The 12349-nt window shown below is 42.8% G+C and overlaps 1 protein-coding gene across 2 annotated transcripts in view; it reads right to left on the minus strand.

The window, feature by feature from the left end:
* The window catches only part of scara5 (scavenger receptor class A, member 5 (putative)), an 84133-nt gene that overhangs the window by 63411 nt on the left and 8373 nt on the right, over positions 1-12349 (minus strand). For both annotated transcript variants that reach the window (XM_048596767.1, XM_048596766.1), the window contains exon 2: positions 4455-4597. In XM_048596767.1, the coding sequence (XP_048452724.1) occupies positions 4455-4572 (118 nt within the window). In that variant the 5' untranslated portion in view covers positions 4573-4597. The remainder of the gene's footprint in view (positions 1-4454; positions 4598-12349) is intronic.

Consider the following 12349-nt stretch of genomic DNA (forward strand, 5'->3'; position numbering starts at 1 on the left):
ACCCTTCTTTAGAAATGGTCATTTCTGAAGAAGGGTCTAGGCCCGAAAGGTCAGCCTTCCTGCTCCTCTGATGCTGCTTGGCCTGCTGTGTTCATCCAGCTCTACACCTTGTTATTTTAGCTATTTATTGTTGACATTTGAAAGAGTAATGTGCTGTGAATAAAAGGAAACCTGTAGACATGTTATACTTGAATTTCATAAGATGCCACATCAAAAGTCATTGTAGAAAATAAAAGCTTGTGGTATAGAGGGTAACAAATTAGCCTATAGAGAAGATTGGCTGGCTGGCAGTAAAAAATGAGTCAAATCTTTTTTGTCTAAACATTAGTTTTGTCAAGTTTCAGGGAGGATTCCCCTCTGCGATGCATAGCCAGTTCTCTCTATGTATCATACCAAACTACATACCGCATAATATGACATCCCTCTCATCCAAATCTAGTCCCATTCTACCACTGATTGGACCCAGAACAACTTTCCACTGCTAGAATATCACGGAATGTAGCAGCTTTCCTGGCACGGGACATTGTTCAGAAGGCCATTGTGCACTCAGACAAGCTCTGTCAGACCAGAGCATACCCTTCACAATTCCTGACTTGTGCCCCAGACGTGGCATAAAAGAGTAAATTTACATCTTACTTTACAGGCAGGGTCATTATGGTCCTGGTCATGTATTGGCAGGATGTCCTCTTGCCCAGGATCAGCAGAGAAGTCCATGATACCAGACCATGCCAGCCAGGTCCAAGTATGCCAACTAAGTCAAAGCAGTCTCCGCTAGCTGGAGGAATGCACAGCACTTTAGGAAGAAGGGCAATGACCTTGTCCACTCTGCCAGCATTAGTGCCACCAACGTCCCTCCAATTCCTCAAAATCACTCTACCACAGTAGCCAATCTCACCAAGGCTCACGCTCAATCGCTCTCACTATTGCATGCAACATCTTCCCTCACTCACTCTCATTCACCTAATTTGTTACCCTCTAAATCCCTGGAACCACTAACACTGCAAGCCTTTTGCATTGCCAACCGAGGAGCCAATTCTATAACTGCATCAAAAATAACGGCCATGCCACACACTTTCCTCCCCCTTAAAACCTGCTTTCCTCTCATTCCAGGAGGAAAACAACCCATAATAAGGCAGAAAGAATCATGACAGGTGATGGGCAGCCTGACATTTGGCCCCTTATCCCTCATGAGTAGGAGATCCTGACTCTGACGGCCTCAAGTGACTGACTGACTGTGTCCAAGTCCCTGAACCAATATCAGATGCTTCTTTTGACCCACTGTGCAGATACCCCCTGACTGTCTCCCTTGAATTTATGGGAACTCCTGATATCTATGATAAATGTCTTGACTTTTGTCTTCGCTAAATGGCAAGGCAGTACAGCAGTACAGTCAGCCTGATATCTATGACCGAGGTGGCAAGGTGCAAAAAGACAAGGTAAGTCAAGACTAGGAGGGATTCTGTGAGTTTCCAAGTGGGCTCAAAGTGACTGAGCACTAAGAGAATATGTGAACAGCCCAGAGCTGCCACAGAGTCCAGTCCATGAGCTGGATGTGTGTCCCTGAGAGCAAAGTGGAGCTCCGAGGTGCAGCAATGAAATGTAGGTGGATTTCATTGTACTGTACTGTAGATGGATTGGAGTTGAGCCAAGAGGCTTCTTAGAGGCTGGCACATTTTGAATGCTAATGTCCATAGACCTGGGGTACATGTGTCTGGTGTCCATGGAGCATGCCTGTGATGATGTCGCAGTGGCCTAGTGGTATTATCGCTGGACTGTTAATCCAGAGACCCAGATAATGTTCTGGGGGCCCGGGTTTGAATCCCATCATGGTAGACAGAGGAATTTGATTTCAATAAAAATCTGAAATTAAGGATCTAATGATGACCATGAATCCATTGGCAATTGTCAGGAAAAACCAATCTGGTTCACGAATGTCTTTTAGAGAAGGAAACTGCCATCCTTACCTGGTCTGGCCTACATGTGACTCCAGACCCACAGCAATGTGGTTGACTCTTAACTGCCCTCTGGACAATTAGGGATGAGCAACAAGTGCTGCCTAGCCAGTGACGTCCTCATCCCGTGAGTGAATAAAAAAAAGACAAACATGGACATTCTTTGCAGTGAGTGGCAAGCTGAAATTGGCAGGTACTTGCTCTGAATTCCATGACGAGAATCCTTGGCATCTTGAATCAGGTTGTAAGATAGAATTCAGTACCAGTGACTACGATCTTGCCAAGCAAGAAGCAATCCTCGAGTAGTATGACTGATAAAGCAAGCATTTTGGTTTCAGGAGTACTGCAATCATCAAGATCAAATGAAACTGTCCAAGTTAAGCAACAAGATGAAGTATAGACTCTACACTTCAGAACAGATTTACTAGCCAATTAAGAATAAAAATCTGTTCACATGGATTGTGGTGTTCACAATTCCACGGAAGTCACTACTGGATGGTGAATGGTGTCACAAAACGAGAAAATTGTCTTGCTCAGAGCTCCTGCATACTTGACAAAGAGTTTGTCTGTTTCATCAAGATAACTGTTCTCCACGAAGGAAAGTCATGAGATCTTCCAGGCACTACAATGGAGCAATTGTCTGTTTTAGCAGGAACGTGTCCCCAGCAAAGGAAATCCAAGAGATAAGACGTCCTCCAGTGTAAAGGGATTCACAGACTGTCAGGAAAAGATTCATTGTCAATAGTCTTCACTGGAGAGACCTACCAATCTTTCAAGACTGAAGAGAATGCATTCTGGGAAAATAGTGAAATGTCCAGATCAGCTGAAGTTGAGAAGTGAGACCTTTGGAGGAGATGTTGCATAGGACTTAAAAGCCTGAAACACTGAGGAGTGCTTTAAGTACCATGATGATGTCATACGGAACTGGGGGGAGGGGGGAAAGAACAGATTAGGATCTTGAGAAATACAACCTATCATCTGGATCTTACTCAAAGTGTCTGAACCAATGTCTATCTTATTTATATAATTGATAGAGTTGCTATAATGCAATAAACTAGATCTTTTTAAAGACAAGAGCCTATTCCCATTAGATTACCAAATAATTTTCCTCTACTATACTAGTCCAACCAGGTCCTGTTGATCCTGACCAAGAAATAGAATAAACTTATAGTTGCATCATACAACGTAATGCACAGTGGTCAAGATTCAACTTGTAACATGAAGTATAAATGCTAGACTGGGCCTGTATGGCCGAATAGACTATTTCTATGTTTTTAATATTTATAATACTTTCTAGCTACTCCACATTGCAACAATTTCCACAGTCAAACCACTCTCTAGATAAAGACATTTCTTTGGAATACCTTATTGTATTTATGCGTGATTACCCATTATTTGTAATACCGAGTGACATTTATGATTTTGTTTTAATCGTGTATGGTTTTCTTTTGCAGAAATAGATAGTTACCAGTGCTGAAATATTTTATATCTTTTCTTGGGCATGGTGAATAGTTGTTATTCTGTTGAAGCAGAGTGTTAGATACATTTGATGTAAATTAAACTGCTGCCATGATAACTAACCTTCTTTAATCAACGGATCAATATTAACTCCGGACCGTACTGTCAAGAAGTGCTTTCATTGCAACACATTAGTGTTAGATGTATTTGTGGTGGACTTCGAGAATTTCCTCAAAATAAGTTATGCCACAGTTGCATCATTTAAAATGCAGAATCACCACACAGTAGTCCAGAGAGGGAATTGAAAGGTAGATTTCCTGGGTGCACTTACTTGCATTCCTACTGATGCTGTCATTAGAGTAAAATACAAATGAAACTATCTAGAAACATTAGCAACAGATAGGGAACCAACAGGTGAGATGAAAGGTGCTTGGTTCTTTCACTACAGTTGGAGAAATCTCTAGTTAAATGCCCTAAGCTCTTTCATAATAGACACCTCACGCTTTCTGGCAGCTGCTGCATTTCTTAACCACAGCTACTGTTTATTACAGCATAACCTTAGGAAAATTGCAGCTGCTGCACATGACTCTCACTATAATGTATGCCTGCAACACTAGTGGAGAAATGAGCAATAGTCCCACAGCAAAATGGTTGCATGCTGGACTGACAATAGCGCTGACTGAAGGGCAATAAATGCATAAATTAAGTCCTTGCCAATGATGTCCACATTCAAAGAATGGATTTACTTAAAGCTTCAGTCTCACTCGGAAGATTGTAACTAAAGGAGTATACTGAAACTATTTTCATTTTAACAGGGCTTGAACAGTTCTAAAGCAGGATTTGATACTCAAGAAACAGCAAACTTAGGAACTCATTCAGCCAACCACATTTTATGAAAATTACTTTGAGTTTCAAAATCTTAATTGTCGAATAATAATTCAAATAACAGCAAATACGAAAGAATGGAAAACCACAAATCTTTCTATGAAAACAAAGATCTTTTGCTCTCAATTTCCAATTCTCTTCATGAATAATTATACATACTTTCTTCACAAAGGTTCAGCTTTGAGAGATTCCTTCCGTCAAACTCAAGCGATTCTTCATACATTGACCCATTCTCCTGAAACTCATTTGCAATGAGAGGCAGATCTTTGTTCTCCATTTATTCTGAGCTCTGAAGAGTTCACCTATGAAGAGCACAATTCAGCTACTCAGTTACAGAAATAAAGATTTTGCTTCAGATACTATGTCAATAATCTTTTAGTTAGCTTGATTTAATCAGAAATAATTTTAATAAATCAGATTCTGTTAATACCGTTCATACTGCATACACTTAACGTTCATTCGTTTTCTTAGCAAAAGAAAAATTCCTCCCCTTTATTTGTCTGTGCATTGGTTGACAGGTTAAAAACCATGACTCAGCAATAACAATGGCCAGCACTCACTTTACGACTCTCCAACAGAGAAACTTTGCACAACATAAGTAGATGTGTGTTTAAAAATAACGAGAAAAATAATTAGGAGGGATGAACAAAAGCATAAATGAAGAAATGATTTTTAAAGAATAGGATAATGGACTGTTTGAAAGTATGTGAGAGAATTCCAAACTGCGGGTGGCTTAAGGTATAGCCACCAATTTGCAGTCCAGAACTTGCAAGAGTGCAGTGAGCCATGCAATGGTCTGTCTGCCTCCATGGACACGTTGGTGGCTGCCATGGACAGCCATGTCCACAACCCTCAGGATCTGCTGGAGAGGCACAAATACTTGCATTCCATTGCCCAAAACATTGGTTTTCAGCACTGAAGCCAAGGCGACAGTGGGATGGGTAACCTAGCACAAAGTTCAGGTGCCCCTTTATCACAAGGATAAGGTGCAGTGCTGAGAGGAAGAATCACACGCAAACCCCTTAGAAGTCTCCAATCAGAACACTCCACTGCCATTTTGCCTGTCCCCCACTGCTCTTTGGATATGTGTGCCGAGGTTGGTCAACTTACTAAGTTGACAAGAAGACCCTCAGTATGTCTGTCGCACACTCACTAAAGCCTCCCTCAGGGTTGTCTGACTAAATCTCCAGGACCACCAGAACCTCCAGGTTCCACTGCTGAGCATGATCCCTCCAGCCCGGCAGCAGAAACAATGATTACACGAAGATGTAATGGGAGGAAGAAATAGATAAAAACTTACTGAGGGCACTTTGGTTGCAAGGGTAACAATGCACAATATATCATTCTGCACTTTCTTTCAGTAAATATCATTAATTTCACCTTACATCTGGTTTCTTGTCTCAAGGTGCCACACCAAAAGCTGCTACATAAGATAAAGTTGCACAGTATTACAGGTAATGTATTGGCATGGATAGAGGATTGGTTGACCAGTAGAAAGCAAAGAGTAGGGGTAAATGGTTGTTTTTCTGGTTGGCGGTCAGTGGCTAGTGGTGTGCCTCAGGGATCAGTGTTGGGACCGCAATTGTTTACAATTTACATGGATGATTTGGCGTTGGGCACTAAGTGTGTGGTGTGTCAAAATTTGCAGATGACACTAAGGTGAGTGGTAGAGCAAAGTGTGCAGAAGACACTGAAAGTCTGCAGAGGGATATAGATAGTCTAAGTGGGTGGGCAAAGGTCTGGCAGATGGAGTACAATGTTGATAAGTGTGAGGTCATCCATTTTGGTAGGAATAAGAGCAAAATGAACTATGTTTTAAATGGTAAAAAATTGCAGCACGCTGCTGTGCAGAGGGACTTGGGTGTCCTTGTGCATGAATCGCTAAAAGTAGGATTGCAGGTGCAGCAGGTAATTAAAAAGGCAAATGGAATTTTGTCTGTCATTGCTAGAGGGATGGAGTTTAAAAACAGGGAGGCTATGCTGCAGCTGTATAGGGTCCTGGTAAGGACACACCTGGAGTACTGTGTGCAGTTTTGGTCTCCTTACTTGAGAAGGGATGTACTAGCACTGGAGGGGGTGCAGAGGACATTCACTCGGTTGATTCCAGAGTTGAGAGGGTTGGATTATGAGGAGAGACTGAGTAGACTGGGATTATACTCATTGGAATTCAGAAGAATGAGGGGAGATCTTATCAAAACATATAAGATTATGAAGGGAATAGATAAGGTGGAGGCAGGGAGGTTGTTTCCGCTAGCAGGTGAAACTAGGACTAGAGGGCATCGCCTCAAAATAAAGGGAAGCAGATGTAGGGCTGAGGTCAGGAGGAACTTCTTCACCCAAAGGTTTGTGAATCTGTGGAATTCCCTGCCCAGTGAAGCGGTTGAAGCTACCTCACTGAATGTTTTTAAGGCAAGGCTAGATAAATTTTTGAACAGTAAAGGAATTAAGGGTTATGGTGAGTGGGCAGGTAAGTGGAGCTGAGTCTCAAAAAGATCAGCCATGATCTTATAAAATGGCGGGGCAGGCTCGAGGGGCCAGATGGCCTACTCCTGCTCCTAGTTCTTATGTCCTTATGTTCTTATGTTCTTGTCTCCCTGTGTGGCCCAAATATCATTAATTTTAGCATGAGGCATCACTTCATGGCCACAGACAATGTCCCATGGATCCATGTATGTCCTGGAGACAGCTGTTTCTTCTGGAAGTAACTGGGATAAGACACATACAGGGGCTCTGAGTGCTGGTGACACCTTAAGCCATCCTTGTAAAACATCCCTATTATTTCATGGCCCCTATGTCAAAAAGTGAACGAATTGGTCATTGATTTCTGGGAATGTGCAATGCAAACAGCGATCAGTGTATTATGATGGTCACAGAATGGGAACCCCATAGATTTGTGTCCTGTACAGTGCATGGAACTGTGTACAATGTTCCTTTTAAAAGCCTCAGTGGGCCCTGCAGTCCCATCCCTCAAAGCTCGAGACACTTACCCTGCCCACTCTGAGTGTGAATGCCACCATTTCTCTCCCTGTTTTGCATTTTTGGTTGTCAGCACAGTGAGAGGTAACAGAGAGAACTCTTTGCCCACTGACGTGCAGGCTCATCAAATCTCCTTTCCATAAACCTCATCACCTCCCAACCTGCCTACGTGGGCCAGCCTACTTTTCCCAGCTAGCCCCTGACATATGAGGTGACAATGCTAGGTGGGTGTGGTCTGCCCCTCTCTCCCCACATTGAGGTAAGGCTACTCCTAACTGTGGACAAACCTCCTCCTGTGTGATCCCCTCTTTCCTGTCCATTCTTTACTGTATCCTCCCCTGCAGATACACTTGAACCCCACTATCACAACTATCATTCTTCCTTCCCCTGACCAACTCTAGGGCCCACACTCCTGAAGAATAACATGATGAATCTCCTTTCTGTGGCATTGGCTGCCCTGTGCACTGCCAAACCTTCTTTCCCTTAGTTTCTGTGGAAAGACCCAAGAGACTGACCGTGGTCCACTCCCTGCAGTAACTTAACTGGATGAGGAGTCTTGAGAGACCCCCCTTCCCCCGCAAGGAGTGGCTGCCCTGCTCCCTGACTGCGTTAGCCCTAACTCCTGGACTGTCCACAGGAATGACCAACACTCATTCCCTGGTCTGCAGAGGCATGGACCCCCTCACTGAGACCATCCAAACAGGCTGCCTGACCGTGACAAGTCTCCTGGACAGGTATTGGAGGCTACTCTTGACTTATTGTGCCAGAACCTCCCTTGACTGAGAGGTACCTTGGTGGACTTTAATGAGGAGTTCCTCCTCTTAAGATATTGCTGCCTGCTTGCTGAACAGACAGTGTGTTTGCCAGGTAAACCACTGGGATACAATGTAGGTGTGAGACCAATGCAGCGCACTGCCAGAGAGAAAGATGAATGCCCCCTTGCCTGAGAACAGCTGACCAGGAAGGCAAGCTGCATAGCTGTGACACTGCACTCATTGGATTAGTTAGGCAAGGAATGAATTGTACGAACATGCAGATAGGCACTAGGTGAGTCATCAAGCAGCTTTCAGATGCAGCTTGGTTTAATCCGTGAGATGGGTCCCTGCCTGTGTGTGCAAAGTGTCCTTGCAGCAGCCTTACAGTGCTAATTCCTGGTGTAGCTTGCATTGTGAGCCTGTGCTTCTTGAGTGACCTGCAAGTGTATTGGAAAAGGTGTTTTGAGAGTCGTGACAGTTTGGCAAATACTAAATGTCAACATCCATGGACAAAGGGTACATGCAGCTGGTGTGTGTGGACTATGCTCCACAATGCAGGTTAATTGCTTGCAACATGGAGACCGTTCAGAGCAAGCAGGGAGCTGAATTCTCCAGATACACATTCTGATCTCCACGTCTGGTTTTCTCAAACTCTGGCTTGCTTTGTGCACTTGGCAAGACAGAAAGCTGAATATTAATAAAGCGAGTTGCTGCATTAACAAGACATTTAACAAGCCATAATCCCCGTGAATTGGCAACACGTCACTGACTAGTGAGAAACTCACCACAGTGCTTGGCAAATGCATAAAAGATAGATTGAGAGGCTCCCAACATCAAGATGGGCTTGGCTGGAGTTCCCGTCTGATCATGCCACAAATCTCACCATAGTCCACATCACTCAGACCCCTGTAGGATTTTGTTCAGTGTTTTCTGGCCGTATTGGCTGATGAACAGACAGGAAACAGCACAAGACAGTGAGCGTCCTACCACAGGACAACTAGCAGAACTTGATGCCAAAGTCAAGAAATGAGAAGATAGCCTCAGCAGATACAGTTAATATGACTTCAGGAAAGAGGTGACTAAGGCAACCACTTAAATCAGAAGAGTCAACTGAGAAGATTTTGGAACAGAATCAGAAAACACATCATTCGAACTAGCTCATGTTGGTGGAAAATGTGCCAATCTGTAAATATGCCATGTGCATAAAAAGACTGACAATAGAGGGACTGATGCGTGAGAACAGTTATTTGCATAACTGGAGAACTTCGGTAACTCACAGGGTAAATAACAGTGTGTGCAAATTTTATTTTTGTTTGTGTGTGAAGGAGGATGTTTGCATAGAAATTGTACTAAACTGCATCCTGGTTTGTTGTAGCCATCTTCTTTCACAACGTTTTTCTTCTTACTTTAAATTCTTTACCTTCTGCAGAGAGATCAGCGGCTTTAAGGTGACCAGCACGTCTGAGGCAAGATTTCTTCCCAGCAGCTGCAGTGAGGGAGTCAACTTCAGTGCGGCGCCATGGAGATGGAGCCCAGCACGGGGGGAGAGTGAGAGAGCGAGCCCAACGTGGAGGAGATTGAGCCCAGTGCGAGGGAGAGCGAGCCCAGCATGGCAGTGATAGAGGTCCCCTGGGGAACTGTGGGCCTAGTATGGCTAAGCACTTAAGAAGGACTGTAAGGTGAAATTTTTAACTTTATTTCTTTTTTTTTCTACTTTATACTATGAAGAACTTTCATGTTGAATTTTTACCTTTATTTCCTTACTTTTCTACTTTGTACCTAAGATTTTGTATCTAGCTACCTTTTACCTAAGATGGTGCTGGAAATGGCGACATTGCACACTTTCCACTGTATTCCTGTATCCCTGTAGTTAAGCACATGTGACAATAAAATCTGATTCTAATTCTAATTTTGACTTACTGCAGGCAGCCATCTTGCAGGTCCTAATAAAGGTAAGGTGCAAACCCACTGTACTCCATGAACCCCTAACAAATGTTATTGAAGTAGAGATATGTGAATCTTGTCATAGTAAGGAGTCAGACCCAACAAAAACACTGCTCCTTCTTCAAATCAGGAAGACAAAGAGGGGATATGAGATAGCAATAGCAGATAAAGTTAAGGACAATCCAAAGAAATTCTACAAATACATTAAGAGTAATAGGGTAACTGGAAAGAGGGTAAGGCCCCTTAAATATCAAGGAGGTCACCTTTGTGTTGAACCTCAGGAGATGGGAGAGATATTAAATGAATATTTCACGTCAGTTTTTACTGCGGAGAGAGAAATGGAGTCTAGAGAATGCAGGGAAATAAACTTTTATATTTAAAAAACAGTTCACGTTACAGAAGAAGTTCGGGAGGTCTTAAAGAATATAAAGGTGGAAAAATCTCCAGGACCTGATCTAATGTATCCCAGAGTATTGTGGGAAGTAAGGAGGAAATTATGAGACCCGTTGCAGAAATGTATGCATTATCTATAACTATGAGCAAGGTGCGTGATGACTGGAGGGTGGCTAATGTTGTACCTTTGTTTAAAAAAGGTTGTAAGGAGAAACCAGGGAACTATACGTCTGTGAGTCTGACTTTGCTTGTGGGTAAATTGTTGGAGGTGATTATAAAAGATAGGATTTATGGACGTGTAGAGAGGCAAAAAATGATTAGGGATAGTCAGCATGGCTTTGTGCGAGGAAAATCGTGCCTCACAAAATTGATTGAGTTTTTCGATGAAGTTACCAAAAAGGTTAATGATGACACTGCAGTAGATGTTGTTTATTTGGATTTCAGTAAAGCCTTTGACAAGGTTCTGCATGGTAGACTAATTAGTAAAATTAGATCACATGGGATTCAGGGTCAGCTTGCCAATTGGTTACACAATTGGCTTAACAGCAGAGGACAGAGTGGTGGTGGAGGGTAGCTGTTCGGACTGGAGGCCTGTCAACAGCAGTGTTTCATGGGGATTCTGGATCCTCTTTTGTTTGTCGTTTTATATAAATGATTTGGATGAGAGTATAGAAGGCATGGTTAGTAAGTTTGTGGATGACACTAAAATTGGTGGCAGGTAGACAGTGAAGAACGTTTTCTAAGATTACAAAGGGATCTTGATCAAATGGGTCACTGGGCTGAAAAATGGAAGATGGAGTTCAATCTGGATAAATGTGAGGTATTGCATTTTGGTACAACAAACAAGGGTAGGGCTTATACAATTAATAGTAGGTCGTTAGGTCGTGTTGTAAAACAAAGGGACCTAGGGCTGCATGTACATAATTTTTTGAAGTTTGCATCACATAGCGACAAAGTGATAAAAAAGGCATTTGGCACACTTGCCTTCATTGTTCAGTCCTTTGAATATAGGAGTTGGGACGTTATGTTGAGGTTATACAGGATATTGGTGAGGCCTCGTCTGGAATACTGTGTCCAGTGCTGGTTGCCTAGTTATAGGAAGACTATAGAGGGTTCAGATGAGATTTACCAGGATGTTGCCAGGTATGGAAGGTAATAAAGAAAAGCTGGATAGGCTGGGACCTTTTTCACTGGAATGTAGGAGGTTGAGAGGCGACCTGATAGAAGTTCATAAAATAATGAGAGGTATAGATAGAGTTAATGATAGTTGCCTTTTCCCGAGGATTGGGGATTTAAAGATTAGGGGGCACATTTTTAAGGTGACAGGAGAGAGATTTAAAAAAACATGAGAGGCAAATTTATTACACAGAGGGTTGTTCTCATGTGGAATGAACTTCCTAAGTAAGTGGTCGATGTGGATACAATTACAATGTTTATAAGACATTTGGATAGACACATGAGTAAGAAAGGTTTGGAGGGATATGGGCCAGGAGCAGGAAGGTGGGACTAGCTTAGTTTAGGATTATGTTCGGCATGGACTAGTTGGACTGGGGTGGGGTCTGTTTCCGTGCTGTATGAATCTATGACTCTAAATACTCGCTAGCTTGAACTCATTCTGACCTCTCACAACTTTGCTGCATCTGTTTAGGTATGCAGCCTTCCAACAGCACGTATTGCACTTATCACTGACTCCACAATCAGTTGGCAGTAACATGTTTACCCTCATTAGAAACAATGTGCCTAGTTTAGTCGCGCATTACAATTCTCACACCTATTTTCAGGGTTGTCAACTTTTGCAATCATGATGTTTTGCCTCCACATTTGTTTGCAAAACATGTGAAAAAAGCATTATTTATTTATAAGTACAATTGCAGAAAATATTAGAGATAACAAGGTGTAGAGCTGGATGAACACAACAGGCCAAGCAGCATCAGAGAAGCAGGAAAGCTGACGTTTCGGGCCTAGACCCTTCTTCAGAAAGGGTCT

The sequence above is a fragment of the Rhincodon typus genome, chromosome 5 (assembly GCF_021869965.1).
Source record: "Rhincodon typus isolate 14 chromosome 5, sRhiTyp1.1, whole genome shotgun sequence".
Lineage (NCBI taxonomy): Eukaryota > Metazoa > Chordata > Chondrichthyes > Orectolobiformes > Rhincodontidae > Rhincodon > Rhincodon typus.